This window comes from Polyergus mexicanus, unplaced genomic scaffold (assembly GCF_030449975.1).
Source record: "Polyergus mexicanus isolate NDT 795.1 unplaced genomic scaffold, iyPolMexi1.0 SCAF_14, whole genome shotgun sequence".
NCBI classification, from domain to species: domain Eukaryota; kingdom Metazoa; phylum Arthropoda; class Insecta; order Hymenoptera; family Formicidae; genus Polyergus; species Polyergus mexicanus.
This window is the reverse complement of record NW_027223334.1, coordinates 5,871,336-5,889,161: the sequence shown is the minus strand read 5'-3', so window position 1 is coordinate 5,889,161 and position 17,826 is coordinate 5,871,336. Positions and strand designations below refer to the sequence as shown.

At 32.7% G+C, this 17,826-nt stretch overlaps 1 protein-coding gene across 1 annotated transcript; it reads right to left on the bottom strand.

The window, feature by feature from the left end:
* Nucleotides 1-90: 90 nt before the first annotated feature.
* LOC138939407 (uncharacterized) lies at nt 91-15,629 on the bottom strand. The gene is made up of 10 exons (XM_070307164.1): nt 15,341-15,629; nt 14,429-14,584; nt 12,595-12,711; nt 12,061-12,349; nt 11,542-11,741; nt 9,207-9,347; nt 1,475-1,774; nt 1,147-1,383; nt 555-881; nt 91-363 (listed from the first exon to the last, which is right to left on the bottom strand). The coding sequence occupies exons 2-10, from the start codon at nt 14,546-14,548 to the stop codon at nt 277-279; spliced, it is 1,818 nt and encodes a 605-aa protein (XP_070163265.1). The 5' UTR covers nt 14,549-14,584; nt 15,341-15,629; the 3' UTR covers nt 91-276.
* Nucleotides 15,630-17,826: the final 2,197 nt, after the last annotated feature.

Here is a 17,826-nt window from a genome sequence, read left to right as displayed (position 1 = left end):
AAAAAAAAATATTTTTGCATATCCACGCATATATATCTATTTTTTTCTATCCAAAAATTGGATTATTCCATAATGTTCAACACAATGCATATATCATAATGTCATAAATTTAAATATTGATCTAGGTAACAACACTGTACATCTTTGGCTACGGAACTGTTTGTCATAAATCTGTCACTATATTATATACAAAAGTAATTTTATGTACAGCTTCTCGATCATAATATTTTTATCACCATCATTTATCGTACTCCTCTCTTTATTATCTTCGTTAATTTAAAAAGCGTTCGGATTATCTTGCAGAAAACCGCCTACTTGCTTTCCGAGATTTCTTTGAAACTCTTTTACAGATATGTCTGATTGCTGAAAGATAAGAAAATTGATTATAATTATAATAAATTATATTTCTTTAAAATAAATAAATTATAAAATAAATTATATTTATTTAATATTATTTAAATTATATTTATTAATAAAACGGTTAAATAATAATTTGAATAAATACACCCAAAATTAATAAAAAAATAAGTATTGTACATATAATTAAAACTCACATTTAGAGCATCCTGCCATTCGATATTCAAAAGTCTCATCAATCCACGCAAATTTCTACTTATTAGATCTTGCAGTCCGTTTCGTGTGAATCTGAAAGGCGCTTCAGTTGTCCTCATGGTAGTCGTCCTCATTGTCGTTACATTAATACTCGCCGTATTACTGGATAAATCATTTTGATCATTCGACGTCGCAGTGACCGTTGTCACATCGTTTACTTGCAATGAATTACTGCTGACTATCGACGGTCGCGCGGTTGTATCCGGTTCGAAATTTTCTCCGATAATAGAGTTAATTTGTTGAATCGCCGATCGCGTATCGTTGAATGTCTGAAATCAGATAAAACATTAATCGAATGTAGCGAAACCTCCACCTTTCCATTCAACTTAAACAATGTAATGGAGACGAAAAAATGTTTTCGTTCTCGAGAAAGAATTATATCCAGCAAATATGAGTTGAAGTATGTAAAGAAAAATGAAATTATCTCCTATATTTGACACTCTCCATGCTATATCGGATCTTTGTACCGATTCTCTCTGACAATACTTGCAGTACTGTAATATTATATTTACGATAGTAAAAACATGTGTGTACCTCAAAAGCGAGTTTCGCTAAAGTATAAAAGAATCCTGGCCGTTGCCTGCGAACTTGTCTAACGACCCTTTTCGTTTCTTCAGGGATGCTCGTTCCCGCGATGATGCTGTCTTCAACCGTATTCGACTCGACGCCATGCTCGTCATCGGTATCTTCGTACAATAGTTTCTCCAATGCACTTATCTTCAGCATTATCTCTTCGTCCCTTGTTCCGGTCTCCTGATAGCGTCGCTCCAACTGCAAAAATCGCTTTCTTTTTTGAAAGATCCGCGATTTCCAACATACTGAATTTCAAAATAATAATATATAATTTGTATTTTCTTCTTACCCGATATTCCGGCATAGATTTTGTTACATTTTCTTTCATATAGGTTACAGGATACGTATCCTTCGAAAGTATCTCAGATGGCACTGAATTAGATTGATAATTACGATGATAGATGTACTGTGAAAGTTTTGAGACGTTAGACTGAATCTGTTTTTCAGAAAAAACTGACTCGGGCTGATGCATGGTATTATTGATTTCACAAGGAACCACGTATGACTTCTCAACTTCGCTGTAAAGCGGTTTAATCAAGCAGAGAAGCAGCCAACTGGCTGTCAAGGCATTGATTGATGATATGTACATCTGTAAAAAAATATTCATAAGATTAAGGATACGCCAGATTAACTATATATTAAAAAAAAAAAATTAAAATGAATTTTTTTATAATTAGAAAAATGTGATAATCTATAAATATCAAAATATACTAAATAATTATATATATACAATAATGAGAGGGTAGTATAAAAAATCATCTTCAAACTTTAATACAACCTAATAAAAAGAAATATATTACATATATTATATAAATATTGTTATAATAAAAGTGAAGATTGTTTTGTTATAAAATTGCAGCTATAAAACGAGACCGAAGAAACATCGTGCAGTGAGAGTCGGACGATGACTGGGATGCACGGAAAAGAATCAGCAGCTATTATATAAGTCGACGGTGTTCATTTAGTAAAATAAGGAAAGTTTGTTGAAAGACGAAACCACGATAGGAAAATTGTCAATGATAATTTGATATAGATAAGGTTCTTATAATAGTTTTACAATCCGTTATTTATAAATCAGTTACGTACAATCAATTACATAATTTGCACAATACTTTCATAGCATAGTCATATATACGTGAATATTTGTAATCTACTATATAAAAATTTCTAATTTATTTATAAATAGGGAGATTATGTATGTGTAATTCGACTTTCTATTTATTATAATTATAATTATAATTTATTAAATTATGTCCTGGCCTATGGAGATATTGACTTACTTTGATGGCAAAGCCTTTTAAATCCGGATACACTGTTAAAATGTTTCTTTCCCTCAAGCGCGTACACATTGCTTCAAAAATTATTCGACATCCTCAAACTTTCATTGACACACACAATTCAATTCTTGCGTACATTTTATATTAAATTTTCACACAAATCAGCTCTCAACTCGGGAAGCCTTTCCCGCTGACAGGTCTCCGCGTCTCACTCACTCAGTTTGTCGCGATAAAACAATCGTTTCTATAGGTCGTTCACGCACGATTGTTCGGAAAATTGCCTCCATTTCGACCTAATACAGCCTTCGCATTATACGACTGCTACTGGTCGATGGCTTCCGTTGCCGATCAAGCATAACTACCGCGATCGGCGATTTGCTTCCACGAGGATCGTTCGGGAACTTGGACGATCCATTTCGGCCACCACGCTGTACGTGACGCAAACTTACAACACGTGCACTGAATTAACGGTCGACCTTACTGAGTATCTTTCGAAATAATGGAGCCCGCTGAATGTCCGGCATGTCGCAACATCGTCAAAAATTCGGATCTCCCGCAGCGCTTGACGTTTTGAAAATAATAGATACTTCAATAACCGAGAATTGTCAAACGTATAAAGTATTCGAGAGCATTATAGCTAGCTATACGTATATTTAGGTATTCGAATATTGCAATTTAATCGTTAAGAAATATTGTGCACGAATTGTTTCAAGTCTCGCAACTATATGATAATTATTTTAAATAACATCAATCAAGAATGTCATGTTGGCTAATTGGCTAGTGTCACGTGGCACAATTTGAAATAATCGCGCGCTCTGCGATATTTTCAACCACACGAACAAGCGTCTAAATCTGCAATACGGCAAATAAGACTTTCTACTTCTGTGAAATAAATCACACAAATATCTCTAATGATTGCGAAAATGCAGTCGTACGTGGCATGATTTAAATGGAGCACGTGGGTCTTACCGATCATACAATCGAGTTTTAGCGAACTATTTTCCGATACAAGTTTCACTCTGCTTTCGCATCATATAATCTTCTGTATAAAAAAAAGGCTTTTTTTTATATATACAATATATACATATAAAAAAACATGGGGCTTTTTTTATACTATTCGCGAAAGAAGCGCTTAGTTTGTAAGAATAATTAAAAATTCATAAAATTTTACACAATTTGCAATCTTAATTTTGATAGATTTTTTTTCTGATTAAAAAAAACTTCGGGTCTTCAACGAAAATCTTGAGGAATCGCATTTACTTTCTAATTTTTAATGTATACATATTAAATATAACGAAAATCCGTATCGAAAAAGAGAAAAATATTAAAATAGACTTACATAAAATTAACTGACTACAATTTTATCATCTACTTAGCTCTCTAAAGCTTGATTCGCGAGAAGCCATTTCTCTCTCATTGATAAGTGCAATTTGAAAACTATTCTTGCTTGGTCATTATCTTACTAGGAAAATATAAATTTATTATAGAACTTGATATTATAATATAAAATTATAGTCGCGAGGATGCTTGATATCGACCATGATGCAATCATTTTCAACCATTTTCTTATTTGACACATATAAAGCACAACATTGATGAACTTGTTTTATTTTCTTCCGGTCACAAGTGCACGATAAAAAAATCACTAAAAATTTTTATAAGTTATTAACACGAGTCACACGCCGTCTTGCACGGAGATCGACAACCGTGTACTTGACTGTTCGTGTCTTCGAAAACCTGCTCGGGGCTCAGATCCACGTGGACTACAGTATATAACAACTTCCATCTTTCACTTTCACTCTTCGTAATCATACACGTAATCAAGAGCAGTTCCATCAGCATAACCATCAGTATGTATCTAATTGTAATCGCGTAGATCACACGGCATGACAGCCGCTAATGCCGCTAATTCCTTGTCCGCTCTTTAATTTTTAGTATTTAAGTACGTGACTGAACAATTGAGAGATGAAGAAAAATTTTTATCAAGTGAGATTCGTTTAAACATTCAAATCGTCTTAAAAATAGCATATTGATAAAAACAATGGTTTTTGTGTCGTGTTATGATATTTTTACGATTATTTCCTGAACCAGTTTCGTTGGCGTATGATATGCCCCGATTACTAGGTGCTAATTATCTTACTGTGAAAGGTATGCGTGAATAAGAAACTCACGTATTTGTTCGCATTAAAATGTTCTACGTGCATCAATCTGCGAAAAGTTTCTCCGTTATGAAACCGTTACCGAAATTTTTCAAAATTTCATCTCCTAATAATAATAATATATTTATTATAGCGATAACAACGCAAAAATAATAATATTTATAGTGAATATTTCAATAAGTGTCAAATATTAGATTTCATTACGCTTGACGTGAAATTTCGTCTAAAATATTGGTGACGTTTTACATGGTTATATACCTATGTAACATATATCTTTTTGTATACACGTGCCTTACGTAATACGTGTGTCCTCGCACGTCAGTCACTTACCTATTGCTACATGTCTATATATATCAATACTTATCTATTATTTGTCTGCTATTATCTGTACATTCATCATTTTTCTATCGATATTATATTTAATCTTTATATTTTATTTAATGCAATTTTGATGTAATTGTAGAGAAAACATGATACAATATAAAAGGCTTGAATTTAAAAACATATTTCTATTTTTTTTTTTTTTTTTTTTAATTGAATACATTAAAAAGTCATTTGCAAGAAGGATTTCTTCGAGAATATAAAATTTATGCCATATATTAAATATTTTATTCAAAGTAATAAAGTAAAATAATTTAAATTTAGATAGTGGGTAAGCTATTGATTGGAAACGAGAAATAAAATAAATCTGCGGAAATCATCGCACAGCCAATCATAATCAATAATTATACATATGTAGATGAGATGAGATTGCAAGAACCCGTTATTTAAATTAAGCTTTGTAAAGCATAGTTAGAAAATTCTTATATGTTAAAGACTTATTAACAAAAACTCAGCCTTGACGAAACACCAAATTCTTAGTTACGTTACGTACAGGCGATTGAATTTAGAAATTCAAGAGAATTTTGAAACTAGTTTCTAAATTTAATAACACTATTATAGAAAAATACTCCACATTTTTTTTCCAGAACAACTACAAGAAACTAGTTTCAAAACAGATAACGTATAATTTTTTTTTCTGGACAGCATTGACTTTCTTCGCTATTAGCATTAACTTTGGCAAGAATTTTGAATCTTTACATACGTATCTAAAAGAAAAAAAAGTCCATTTTTTGTCGAAAGGTTTTTTAATTCCTAATCTCTTAATTCTTATTCCATTTATGTTTGTGGCAGAAATTTGCAATTTCTTATTAAGGCTATAAGAAAATAAAGCATTACGTAAGATTATTTCTATTATATTATTGCAATGATTACGTCTTTTGTACATATGACATGATATGCTAAACAATTATTGTATGCGCAGATGACTCTATTATTTAGCAAATTATTAGAAGATTTCATTTTTATTCATCGTACTTATCAGAGTTTTGTTAAAAGGTAATTGGATTTTGAAAGATTTTAAGTATAAATTTATGCAATTTTAAGAAAACCTAATAAAAAAATACAAATTTTTCAATGCGAGCTGTTAAGCAATGATTCTAAAATCTCCAGATTTTACAAAGATAGAAAATAATATAAATGCAGCGTGTGCAATATTGTTCAACACAGTAACTTGGAATTTATGATAATCATATTAAATATCAGCTATAGTAGTCCAGAATAAACTTGTCGTTATTTCACACATACGAAGCTATATTTTTTTTGTAATATAAAAACAAGTGTGTTTACAAGGCGGAAAAAAATTTTTTCGGATACATGCAACTCTCTAGTACTATTTAGGAATTGTATCTATATTTAATGTAGATATTTATAATTTGATATCTGTAGATATAATTTGAATAATTGAATATTGAATAGTGAATATAATTAAAGCAGCAATTATATCTTACCTTCGATCTTATCTACTACTATTTCTATCGAATAAGAATAATATTTGACTGTAGATTGTTAGCTCGCTCACTATTGTACTTTATACGTTTATACGCTATTACGTTTCGCAGGATTACACAATTCTCACAGTCACAACTTCGATCGTGAATCTACATGAAAATTTCCGACGAATTCGGCGAATAAAGTTGTGTGAACAAGTGCATCTTGCTGGACGGCAAAACCCGCACTAACGAGATGAGTTTCCTTCACCGCTCGATACCTCGAGAATCGGCCCCGAAGGTCGTCAACATTTTGACGACATATCTTACGTATTCTGGTATAAACGGAACAAATCAACGAGATTTCCATACGGTTCCGTTATTGATATATAATACACTTTCAATGTTATCATCTCCGTAATTAGGCAATCGTCGGGATTTTATTAAATAATCGCGATCAAGAATATCCGCGAAAAAAAATATTTGAATATTAATGAAACAAATTTCTTTTAATCCAAATGTAAGTCGATTTATAGCACGAAGGTAATATGAGAGACAGTATCATATTTATCTTGCGCTTTATTTTCTTTAATTTTATGCTATATTTATGCTTATTATCTGAAATCGTGTCGGTAGACAAATAATGCAACATATAACAGATAAGAATTATGCAGGTATTATATAGCATTATGCGCAAAAATATTCTATCTTTATGTTTTTTTTTTTAAATTTCTTTTTCTTAAATTTCGATTTTTCTCGTTAGGAATATCATATATAACAAAAATCGTAGAAAATAAAATTTCACAGAATTGTTAAATTTTTTAAGAAATTAAAATTAGTTAAATTAAAATTTCTATGACGCAGACGATTTTCTCGCAATACATTTCGCAAATTAATTATGTTATGTTAATCCATGTTTTTTTATAGACATCTATTAATAATTTTTCTTCAAATCGCATAGATTATACGAATGCATCATCGCTGTCATTGCTTGATTGTCAGACTCCTTCGTATTTTTTTTACCTACATTCTTTCCAGCGTGCGAGTTACGTCGTCTGTCGCAATTCTTTCTCGAACTTTGCACTTCGGGATTCATTCTGGCGCTATGTTTTACATGGCCCTCATTGACTTATTCGTCAAAAGGAAAATCGTGCAAGAGATCGCTGATCTAAGAGTCATGCAAAATGGCGGCTTCTCCCGGCCACTTCCATTCTGACGTCGCCGGAATAGGAGAATTAAAACGATAGATAAATAGAAAGGCGTAAAATTCTCAGGGCAAAATTAATTATCACACACACGTCCATCTTCTCTAGTATTATTGACACACATCTAGTAAATTATGTTTCATATATATTAAGATATTATCGAGAAGATGTAAATGTTGTTGAATTTAAACAGAGTATTTTAATTGAATATTTTATTCTTAAAATTATCCTCGTCGCACTTGAAAAGCTAGAATGGGGAGAGCAATTTTTACAGGGCATCGCATCTGATACGGACATTCTTTTTATATAAGCAGCAAAACGTTACATGGTCGACTTCTCGATGTCATCGTACGAGACACCCTGACCGCTTGATCTTGTATAATAATCGCCTGAGTAATAAACCATCGAGTAATGTAAGGCAATCGGATACATATTATTAACGCAGAATTTCTTCGCGATTTGTTGATTGCATAATAAACCGGTTTTAATAATATATTTTCATTTATGCGATTAATAGATTATGGCAATACATATTAAGTTACAAATTGATGTATATTGGGAAATTTTTTTGAAAATTCTTTACGCTTGCAACTATTGTATAATTGCATGAAACTAATCTAGTTTGATTATCGCTCTTTTTCCTACTTTCTTACTTTATCATATTTTGAATTTTATTATTACATTAATTTATTCTAATTTAATTAAAACCTGACATAAAGTGTTTCAAAAATAATTTTTCCTTACATTAGTAATTTAATTTAATAATTAACGTATATGTGTGTATAAATATCTCTATTTCGTCTACAAAAAATAACATAATATGCTTTTAGTCATTAAAAATTTGTCTGTTACTTATGGCGCTAATTTCTAGATCATATATAACAAATTTAAACAAATAGATGATGATCATAGAAGAACAGTAGATAAAAGATAAAGCAATAATATGGCGTCATAAATAATAATTGTATAATATGACAGCGGAAAAATATTCTACCAAGAATAGGATATTTAAATCGTATTTTAATTCCTAAATGAGATTTAAAGTTTTTTACTTGGAACAGACTCGACATATTCTAGTCAACGGTATTTATCCAGAAAATATGTGATTGGAACTTGCTAAATGTTTCTCGACGAAACAGTGGTCATTGAGCAATTAAGTATAATAATTCTCTACGGTAATGAGAGGCCTTAGCGCAAGTTATCCGATGGTAAACCTTTTATAGCGAATGAACCGCGGAAGACCGGTTTGAAGATCTCTAGGAACGTCTGTGTTCGACGAGCCGAGTTCTGAAATGTGTGAACGATAAGGACAAGAGATCAATAGATGTTTGTATGAGTGGAAGTTAATAATTTCCTGCTTCTATTGAAAGCGTATATATCAGGCTCCTTCCTTTCGTATTCTTATTCAAGTCTGAGTGAAGAGTAACTCTACTATGTTAATCATTTGCGATTGAATTAAAAATCATAATCATCATAAAAAAAATATGATTAGATTCCTACGTCAATGGAAATTGTTAATATTCTATCTCTTACTATTGCGTTGCCTTAATTAACATACATTGCGATACTTACTAGAATTAGGCTGCTGAAAATTTGACTAATATTAGTTATTAGGTTGAAACCAGTGCCAAATGCTCTTGGCGGTATGTCCAAGGAAACCCTAGTCCTGTCGAAAACGGGTGTATCATCCGTGGTAGTAGTAATAGGCACCTTCTGCACACAAATACACGATAGGTTTATTCGATTTTCTTTCGCCACCGCTTTATCGTATATTTTATCATTGTTAGAAATAGCAATATAAAAAGTATCACGTGGGAACATTATGTAGAACTCGAGAGTCCTTATATACAAGCATGTATGAGTATCACGTATCCGTTTTTGTAATTTTTCTAATTTGCAATGATTCGATAAATATCAAAGAAAAGGCTCTCTTTAACGAGAATCATTACTTTTGCAATTTCACTTACTGCTTATAATATTATTTCGCGTGGATATATTTTATTTAAATATTCAAATATAAATGCATAAAATGAATTTTTTTTTTTTTTTTTTTTTTTTAAGATAGGGTAGCATTTATATGTTTATTTGAAAAATTTGTGCTCTTACAAAAAGACATTCGTGTAAAGTAATATTTGTATGAGCAATATTTCAAAGAGAGGGCAATGAAAAAAAAACTATATTCTCAATTTCAATAGAAAGCTTAATTTTTTATCGATGTTTTGAAAAAAATAAGTTAAAAAAATTAGAGCGATTATCTGTACGGATAAATTCTAGGATAAAGATAATAAGGAAAAGAGGGAAAGGGGATATATTGGATTTCGTGATGCTCTACAATGAATATTTTACAAGTAATAGACAAATATATAATTAAAAGTTTATTTTCGACATTAGCATTATCACCATCATTATCATTCTCAATATTACTAGCTTTACGTGTTATAGAGCATTTTTGGATGCGCTATTTACATCATTTACACATTCCACTAGTTCGTTCTCGCTTAGAGGCTACTGTTAAATTATTTACAGCTTTCACGATGGCAAGTCGATTCATGTTAGCTCCTCCGCAACGTTAGATACAGCACAATCAATGATTCAACCGGAAGCGTCGATTCGTCAGGAGAGAGTTTCCTCTTTCTGTAGAATTTTTTCTTTCTTTTCTATTTTTTTCTATTTTTTGTTTGAGCGCTCTAAATACAGGCTTTTTATAGGAGGATGGGCTTCTCTAGAGCGAGAGACAGAGAGAGAGAGAGAGAGAGAGAGAGATCTTGCCAATTATCAGCCCAACTAGAAACAAAAATCCACACATTCCATATTATGTATGGAACCCACTCATATTTCATACAAAAATCCGTCCATCCCCTTTTCCGTGATGCAATTTACGTCCTATTCAACGTTTGTTTGTCACTCTGTTTCCCAAAGTATATCTTCTCTCAAGCGTTTCCCTGCTGCTCGCTGGTCCAGGCGTATAAAAAGTCCGCAATCCAATATCCCTTTTTCCGCATCCCATCGGCCCGCTTTTATCCCGCCCGCTTTTAAGCCGCTTGGGGAGGTGTGTAATCGTACTGTTTATGTGCGATATTTATTTTAATCGCAGATATATTTTGCGGTTATCGGAAGATCTCGTCTCGTGAAGATTCCTTCCGAGATTATAAGGGAGTTACTTTAATCAGTAACGTTGATTAGTGGCATAATCGGAAATTTAATGAAGCGTATCAGCGTGACCAGTAAACCGAATTTTTTTCAACTAGATTCAACTACGTTGTTTATATATATAGCAGTAGTAGTAGTAGTAGTAGTAGTAGTTTTATTTCTCAGGGCACAGAGTGAGAGAGAAACGTCAAAGTAGACAGAACGTAAAGATAATATATTCGAATTATATTATTATTTATTACAATATTACATAATTATTTATTATATTATTATAATATTGTTAGCTTTATTAAACGTATCATATTATTTCAACGTGAAATAAAAAAAAAAAAAAACGGTAAATTAGAAGAATATTAGGAACAGAATCACACATGCAAACTGAAAATTAATATATTAAATATTAAAATAAAATATAAAAATTACTTGCACTTTTACACAACATGCACTTATCTTCACTCGTAGCGCGGTAATTAATATTTTCACTTTTAAATACCGAACAAGAGTCCTACAAGCAACGTTACCCATCGTCCAAGTTTGTTTATTTGATTTGTTAAATAGAAACCGTCCATACATTACGTTTATTAAAAGTAGCAAACTATTTTCTCTTACGAAGACACATATTTTAGAATCCCTCCTCGTCAGTGACAGATTGCATTACATGTCAAACACAGAATAGGCGACATGTGTGACTTAAGGAATAATAATAAAAAAAAAAAAAACCAGAGAAAAGGATGAAATGAGCTCATTGCGATCCTACCCCTGCCAAATTGGCGAAAGCTCCGACATTAATTCCAGCGCCGGATTGTGAACCAGAACTCGTATCGCTTTTGCCGGAAGTGGCCTGGCCTCCCCCGCTGAGACCACCGCTTAAACCGCCGCTACCTTGGCTTATACTCGACAAAGCGCCGATCCCTTGGCTCAGGAGAGTGCCGATAAGAGCTGATCCGCCTCCACCTCCTATATTTTTTTACAAGCGAACCGATTAAATAATCTGATAGATAAATACAATAAATATACGGTAAAATACAAATATATATTGTTTTAAAAAAATATATATTAATTACGAAATATATTATAATTATAAAATTTATAAATAATCTTTTCCGGAGAGATCTGTGATTTTATTACGCTACAAAAACTCTTTATTTAAATACTTGGAAGGAAGAAATTATTAGAAAGAGAGAGGAATTTTTTCCATATTTTTACGTACCTGTACCAGCGCCGATATAAAGAAATAAGAAAACTGTCGTATATATATATATATATTTGTACGTACCTGCACCTCCACCGGAAAGACCACCGGAAAGCGAGCTTAGTGGCGCGAATTTCGAGGCAACTGCGCTCGAGAAACCAGCCGAAGCTCCTGAGAAGAGCGTCGACGCACTGTTTATAAGCGGTCCTATGCTGCTTGTCGCGGATTGAATTTTCTTGGACACCAAACCATTGATGAACTCCGACGTGCGAGACTTGGTAGGATCGATTCCGTAAATAGCGTTTTTCGCCTTGTTGGATTCGTCGAGAACATCGAGCGCTTTTATCTTTGAGTCCAGTAAGGAGTCCACTTTCTAAAGAAATATGCATTTATCAGAGAAGAGAAAAGTGGCTGCATTATATATCTCTATAATGTCTCTACATTATACCTAAGACGTCTCTTGAAATGTTTTTATTTTTAACGAAAGTATATATTTCAGATTTGCGGTTTTAATATTATTTATACAATTATTAATTATACTTGGATGAGATTTCTTACATGTAAAAGTAGAGATTTCATTTTTTTTTTTTAATTTCCTATATATGTAATTATTCTTACGCCGAAGACGAAGTTGAGGATGCCGTTCTTTATACCAAGCGTGAGACCAATCTTTCTCTTATCCCTGTCCTTATCGCCTTTGTCGCCATCGGCTTCGTCGACTTCGAATACGTAGACCTATATACGGGCCATAATTAAATTTCTTTAATTAAGTTTTTAAAATAAAATAAAAATATTCTAAGAATAACACATACAGAGATAGAAGATAAAATTTATAATTCACGACAGGCAGAGAGAGGGAGAAATGATAATATACAATATATTATTGCAAGAAAGAGCTCGTAGGAATTTTTTTATTAATACACTGTAACTTTTATTTATTAATCGAGCATGTATTTTGCGTTTCGTTATATCGATTATTATCATTATTATTATTATTATTATTATTATTATTAGTATCTAATAAATTTGAATACAAAAATTTTCAAACCGTTTCATATAAAATTAAAAAGAAAAAGGAAAACATTATTACAATTACGCTACGCGCACGAGATTTGTGAGCGCTATAACTTCATATACGTAATGATAACTATTATGCAACGCTACTTCACATTTTAGGAGAACGAGATCGACACGTGCTGTAGCGTAATCGCACTTCGATTACATTAATGCGTGACATTGTGTGCCAGCTGTGACAACGATATTTCATTGCTCGTTATGGACGTACGCGTACGCCACGTGCGTGCTGCAGAAGAATTTCGTTACACGCGTGTGCATCCATTTCTACATGTTTAAGTGCGTAAAGCAGCGCCAACCACTTTCACTCTTGACTTGTTCTCTAAAATCGTGTCTCTCTCTCTCTCTCTTTCTCTCTCTCTCTATATATATATATATATATCACTTTTTTTTCATATACCTCTATCTGTTTTTTTTTTATGTTTGTCTCTCATTTTAACGCGTTTAATTAACGCGATACGCTCAAAATAGGATACATCATTTTTCCGATGTAACTCGTGTTATGACGACAAGTAAACATTTTATATAAACGCATATTTTAGAAATAAAGAAAATATCAATACAAATTTTTTTTTTTAATTTTTACAAAATTAGTTGTTATTTCTCTTCTTAACAAAAAAAAGAAAGAAAATAAAGATAAAAAACAAGATGTAAAATATACATAAGACTTTCCTCTGAATAAATTTCTGAATAAGTCAAAAAGATAAATATTTATATATGTTATGAGATTTTTGAATTGATTTCATCTATTCTATCGCATGCCACCATAAATAGTTCACACGAATTATTAAGTTAGCAATTTTTGCGATATTTACTTTCGCTTTGATCGCGCTAAGTTTTATATTTGTCTTTTTGTCTCCAGTAACACGTTTCGAACTGTCCGTTCTAGGTCGAGTGAACGTATCACGCGTTTATTCAGCACATTGCATTTAAGAGGGAAAGGAAGAAAAAAGACAACGCACGCTGCCGGCTTGCCAAATTCTTGTCGATGATATTTCGAAGAACGTGATTCCCGGCGTGTTAGAGATTCGATTGCGCTTTCATTCCGTATATCAATTTCCCGAGAGAGAGAGTCATCGAGGACGCGCGACACAATAATCATAAATTCTCAACACGAGAGATCGATAATAGCTTTTTGTGTACAAATACTTTAGCATTTAAATTACTTCGTTGAAGCACGCTGTCCACAATTGCAACTCGCTTTTAATTTCATTCTTTTACTTTCTAACGACAATTCAAGGTAACTCGTCCTATCTTCTGATAAATCTCTCGATACACGATTAGAAAGAACATTCAATAGCTTAATGTATAAAGTACTCGACGACAAATCTCTTTAAAGCACTCTTTAAAAGGAAAAAAGAAAATACACAAGACTTACTTCGTTCAATGGACTAAGATCCTCCTGGGATAACTCTTCCGCATCTCTCTTGACAATAGGACTGCAATTGACAATGGCAATGGCCAAGAACAGTCCGCAAAACGTGCAGACTACCCGCATCTTTTCTCACTTGCTCGATTTGTATTTCAGTTTAGTCTGCGTAAATAAAAAGATGTTTCACAAGATGGTAAAATTCCTGGCAATGAAGTTGAAAGTTAATCTTAAATGTCGAGTGAAAGGAGATGCCTCATCTATGTAAGTTTACACAGATGAAGAATTGATTTGTAATCAAATTGATTGAATTTCGCAAACAGTAAATAATTGAGCAATATTAATAATAATGTTATTCGGTATAAATATTGGAAAAAATAGATGCAGGCAAATATTGTTATGTAAATTGATGTATGCAAATCATGTATCGATTGTCATTTCCTTCAAAAGTTTAACGTAGCGTAATATCGTAGAAAAGAGTATTATTCCCAATCTGATTTAGCTCTTAAACGATAACAAGAAAAAAATCTGCAGAAAATAAGAGACGAATAAATTACTAACAATAAATTTAGGGCTTGCTGAGGTATTAATAATAAGCAGCTGTCACAATCAGCTGATTGTTAAATTATAGACATAAAATGGTTGGTCGAGTAATAGACCGCAAATTATAAGAACAAATGAGCGATTAGCTTGAAATATAAAATCGCGCACATTATTTCTAACAGAGAAGAACATAACAAGAATATAAGAATATAGGAGAAAAAAAGATTAATTTTTCTTTCTGTTTACAACAACTGTCGATTCTTTCGGATCGAACGCATTTTTTCTTTAAACAAAAAAAAAATTCAAAAAAATCAACGAAATTTTAGCAAGCATGTCACGTGAACGTCACGTCAAAGCGAATAAATTGCATGGACTTACGAGTGCCGGTGCGACGAATGCGTGCGTGCGTGCGTGCGTGCGTGCGTGCGTGCGTTCGTTCGTGCGAGCGGGCGAACGAATGCGTGAGCAGTTGTGTATCTGGCGGAGCGCGAGGCTCGTTTGAGGACCACGGCGAAGGAGGTCCCGATGTCTTACGGAGCCGAAGGGGAACGAAGGCGAGCATGTGTGCCCCATCGAGGATCGAGAATCGCGAGTCTCAATCTCCCGCGGGCAGGTGGGGCGCCCTCACTTTTGTTCGAGAAACCCGTTCAGCCAGCTGGCGCGTTAACCGGAGCACTCTTCGCAATCAAACACCCTCCCTCGTTTATTTTTCTTATCTTGGGTTAGCGCATCGTAAATTATATCGTAAATTATTGAAACACGCTTAGAAGTTATTTAGTCTCTTTTATCTGACAAAAAGAAAAAAAAAATATCCGCGTGATGCAAAACTGAGAATACGCTCTAATCAAAAGACTTCGAGGATTAAATTTTTTGAAAAACTCTCCGTTCTCTTTCGCACATATCTTTTTATTATTGCGCTGATATTATTTAGCAACCGATTTTAGCGTCATGCTTCGCGCGTATGCGATGAACATCGTAAAGTTTGAGAAATCATAAAAATTCACCTATTTATGTATTTGTGATATCATCTCTTTCCAAGGTAAAGAAAAACAAGGTATAAAGCGTTACTAAACGTGGGAGCTACGTAACCTTCTAGTATTATTCAATATATTTATCGTTTTTTATCATCTCGCAAACAGCAGATATTATTAAAGTTTCAACAGAATAATTACGGCCAAATAATTAGACGATCTGAATTTAATTACTTGAGAAACTATTGATTAAAATCATTCTGTTTCAAATGTGTGTGTGTGTGTATATATATATATATATATATATATATATATAATACGTATATACATATACAATATACGCAAAAGTTTGCATGCATAACAGGACTATTATTGCGTGATATTGAAGCTTAGAAACTTGCGTTTAAACTCTCGCTTTCTCAACTCGTTTTGAGATTATCTCATACAAAATTGCAAATCGTTCCGAATTGTCACACTAGCTTACGTAACAGATAGTTTCTCCAAAGTGGACCATTCATCTTCGTTATTTTACAGAAATACGCCAGCCACGTGGCGGAACATGGGAATAATATTCCGTTTGAATGATAACGCGTCACGATATTTCTGCATCATGTCGTAATATTTGATAATCTGTCAGGGAAATTTAGGAGACTACAGGACTGTCTAACCTTAATACGTGCTTATATATTTTTCACTCTGACTTATATTAAGATTCTCTCTATTCTTACAACTGCTAATTATCGTTATACATATATATGAAACATATTCGTAATTATTGCGCTCAGGCGAGACGATTCTAAGAGTTAATCAAGACGAACTTCCCTTGATTATTATCTTGAAAGTACTATTCTGATTTCGGAGCATTTCAAATTGTAGTAGCATGTAATAATTTATTTAAATTAGTCATTAAACGTCTCGAAAATATTCCTCGCGGCTATCTTTTCTTGATAGCTTTCTTCACAATTATTTATGAATTGCATATATGCTATTATAATTCGACAACTCGATATTTATCCCGTAGGTGAGATATTTCTCGAATTATTATTCATATAGTATGGCATAAAAAGGCAAAAGTAATTTTTAAGATAGAACTTAAATTTTAACGCAATGCCATTATTCTGATACTTCAAATTTAATTATAAATAAACTGTTTGGAATCAGTACATGATATTTTTGATACAAATTTTTAAGTACAATTTGCAAAATAATTGAATTGACGCACCAAAAACTTAGGATATTGGGATTCTATGCGTAAGCTTGTCGAAGCATCAAGGACGCTCATTGTTAAGACTTTGAAAGCAAATCTTTGGAATGCACTCCGCGCTGCTTTTATCGCACCGTGATTTTTTAAGGACAGTTGCTCAACAAATTCTATTCCTTGCCATTTAAGATTGTCATTTATATGCTCGACACGATGATGAAATCAAATCTTTTAAAATGAATTAGAAGAATCTAATTTTGTTTGCAAAAAGCTAAGTGCCAAAATAATGATTCAGCTTGAAAAGATGAAGGGAGAATCATTGCAAAATACTAAAAAATTATATACGTATTGTATAATAAACTTACATTAAGATATTATATCTAAAATTAATATTTATTCAATAAATATAATTCAATAAAAAGATAAATAATTTTTGTTAAAATCAACTGAGAAAGAAGTATCAAAGAGGCCTGTCCGAACATTTGAATATTCGAATATTTCATTAAAATCAACCAGCTACTTTAAATAACAGTTCTCCAAGTACCCGTCTAAGTAGTAAAGCTATTCACTGGTCAGACCACTGGTCGACCGCTCGTGATGTGGCGCCGCGTAGCGATCACGTTCGTATATGCGTGCGGCATCTCAACCGCGAAGAGACGGCCAAGTGACTTTCCAATGAAAGAGAGAGTAAC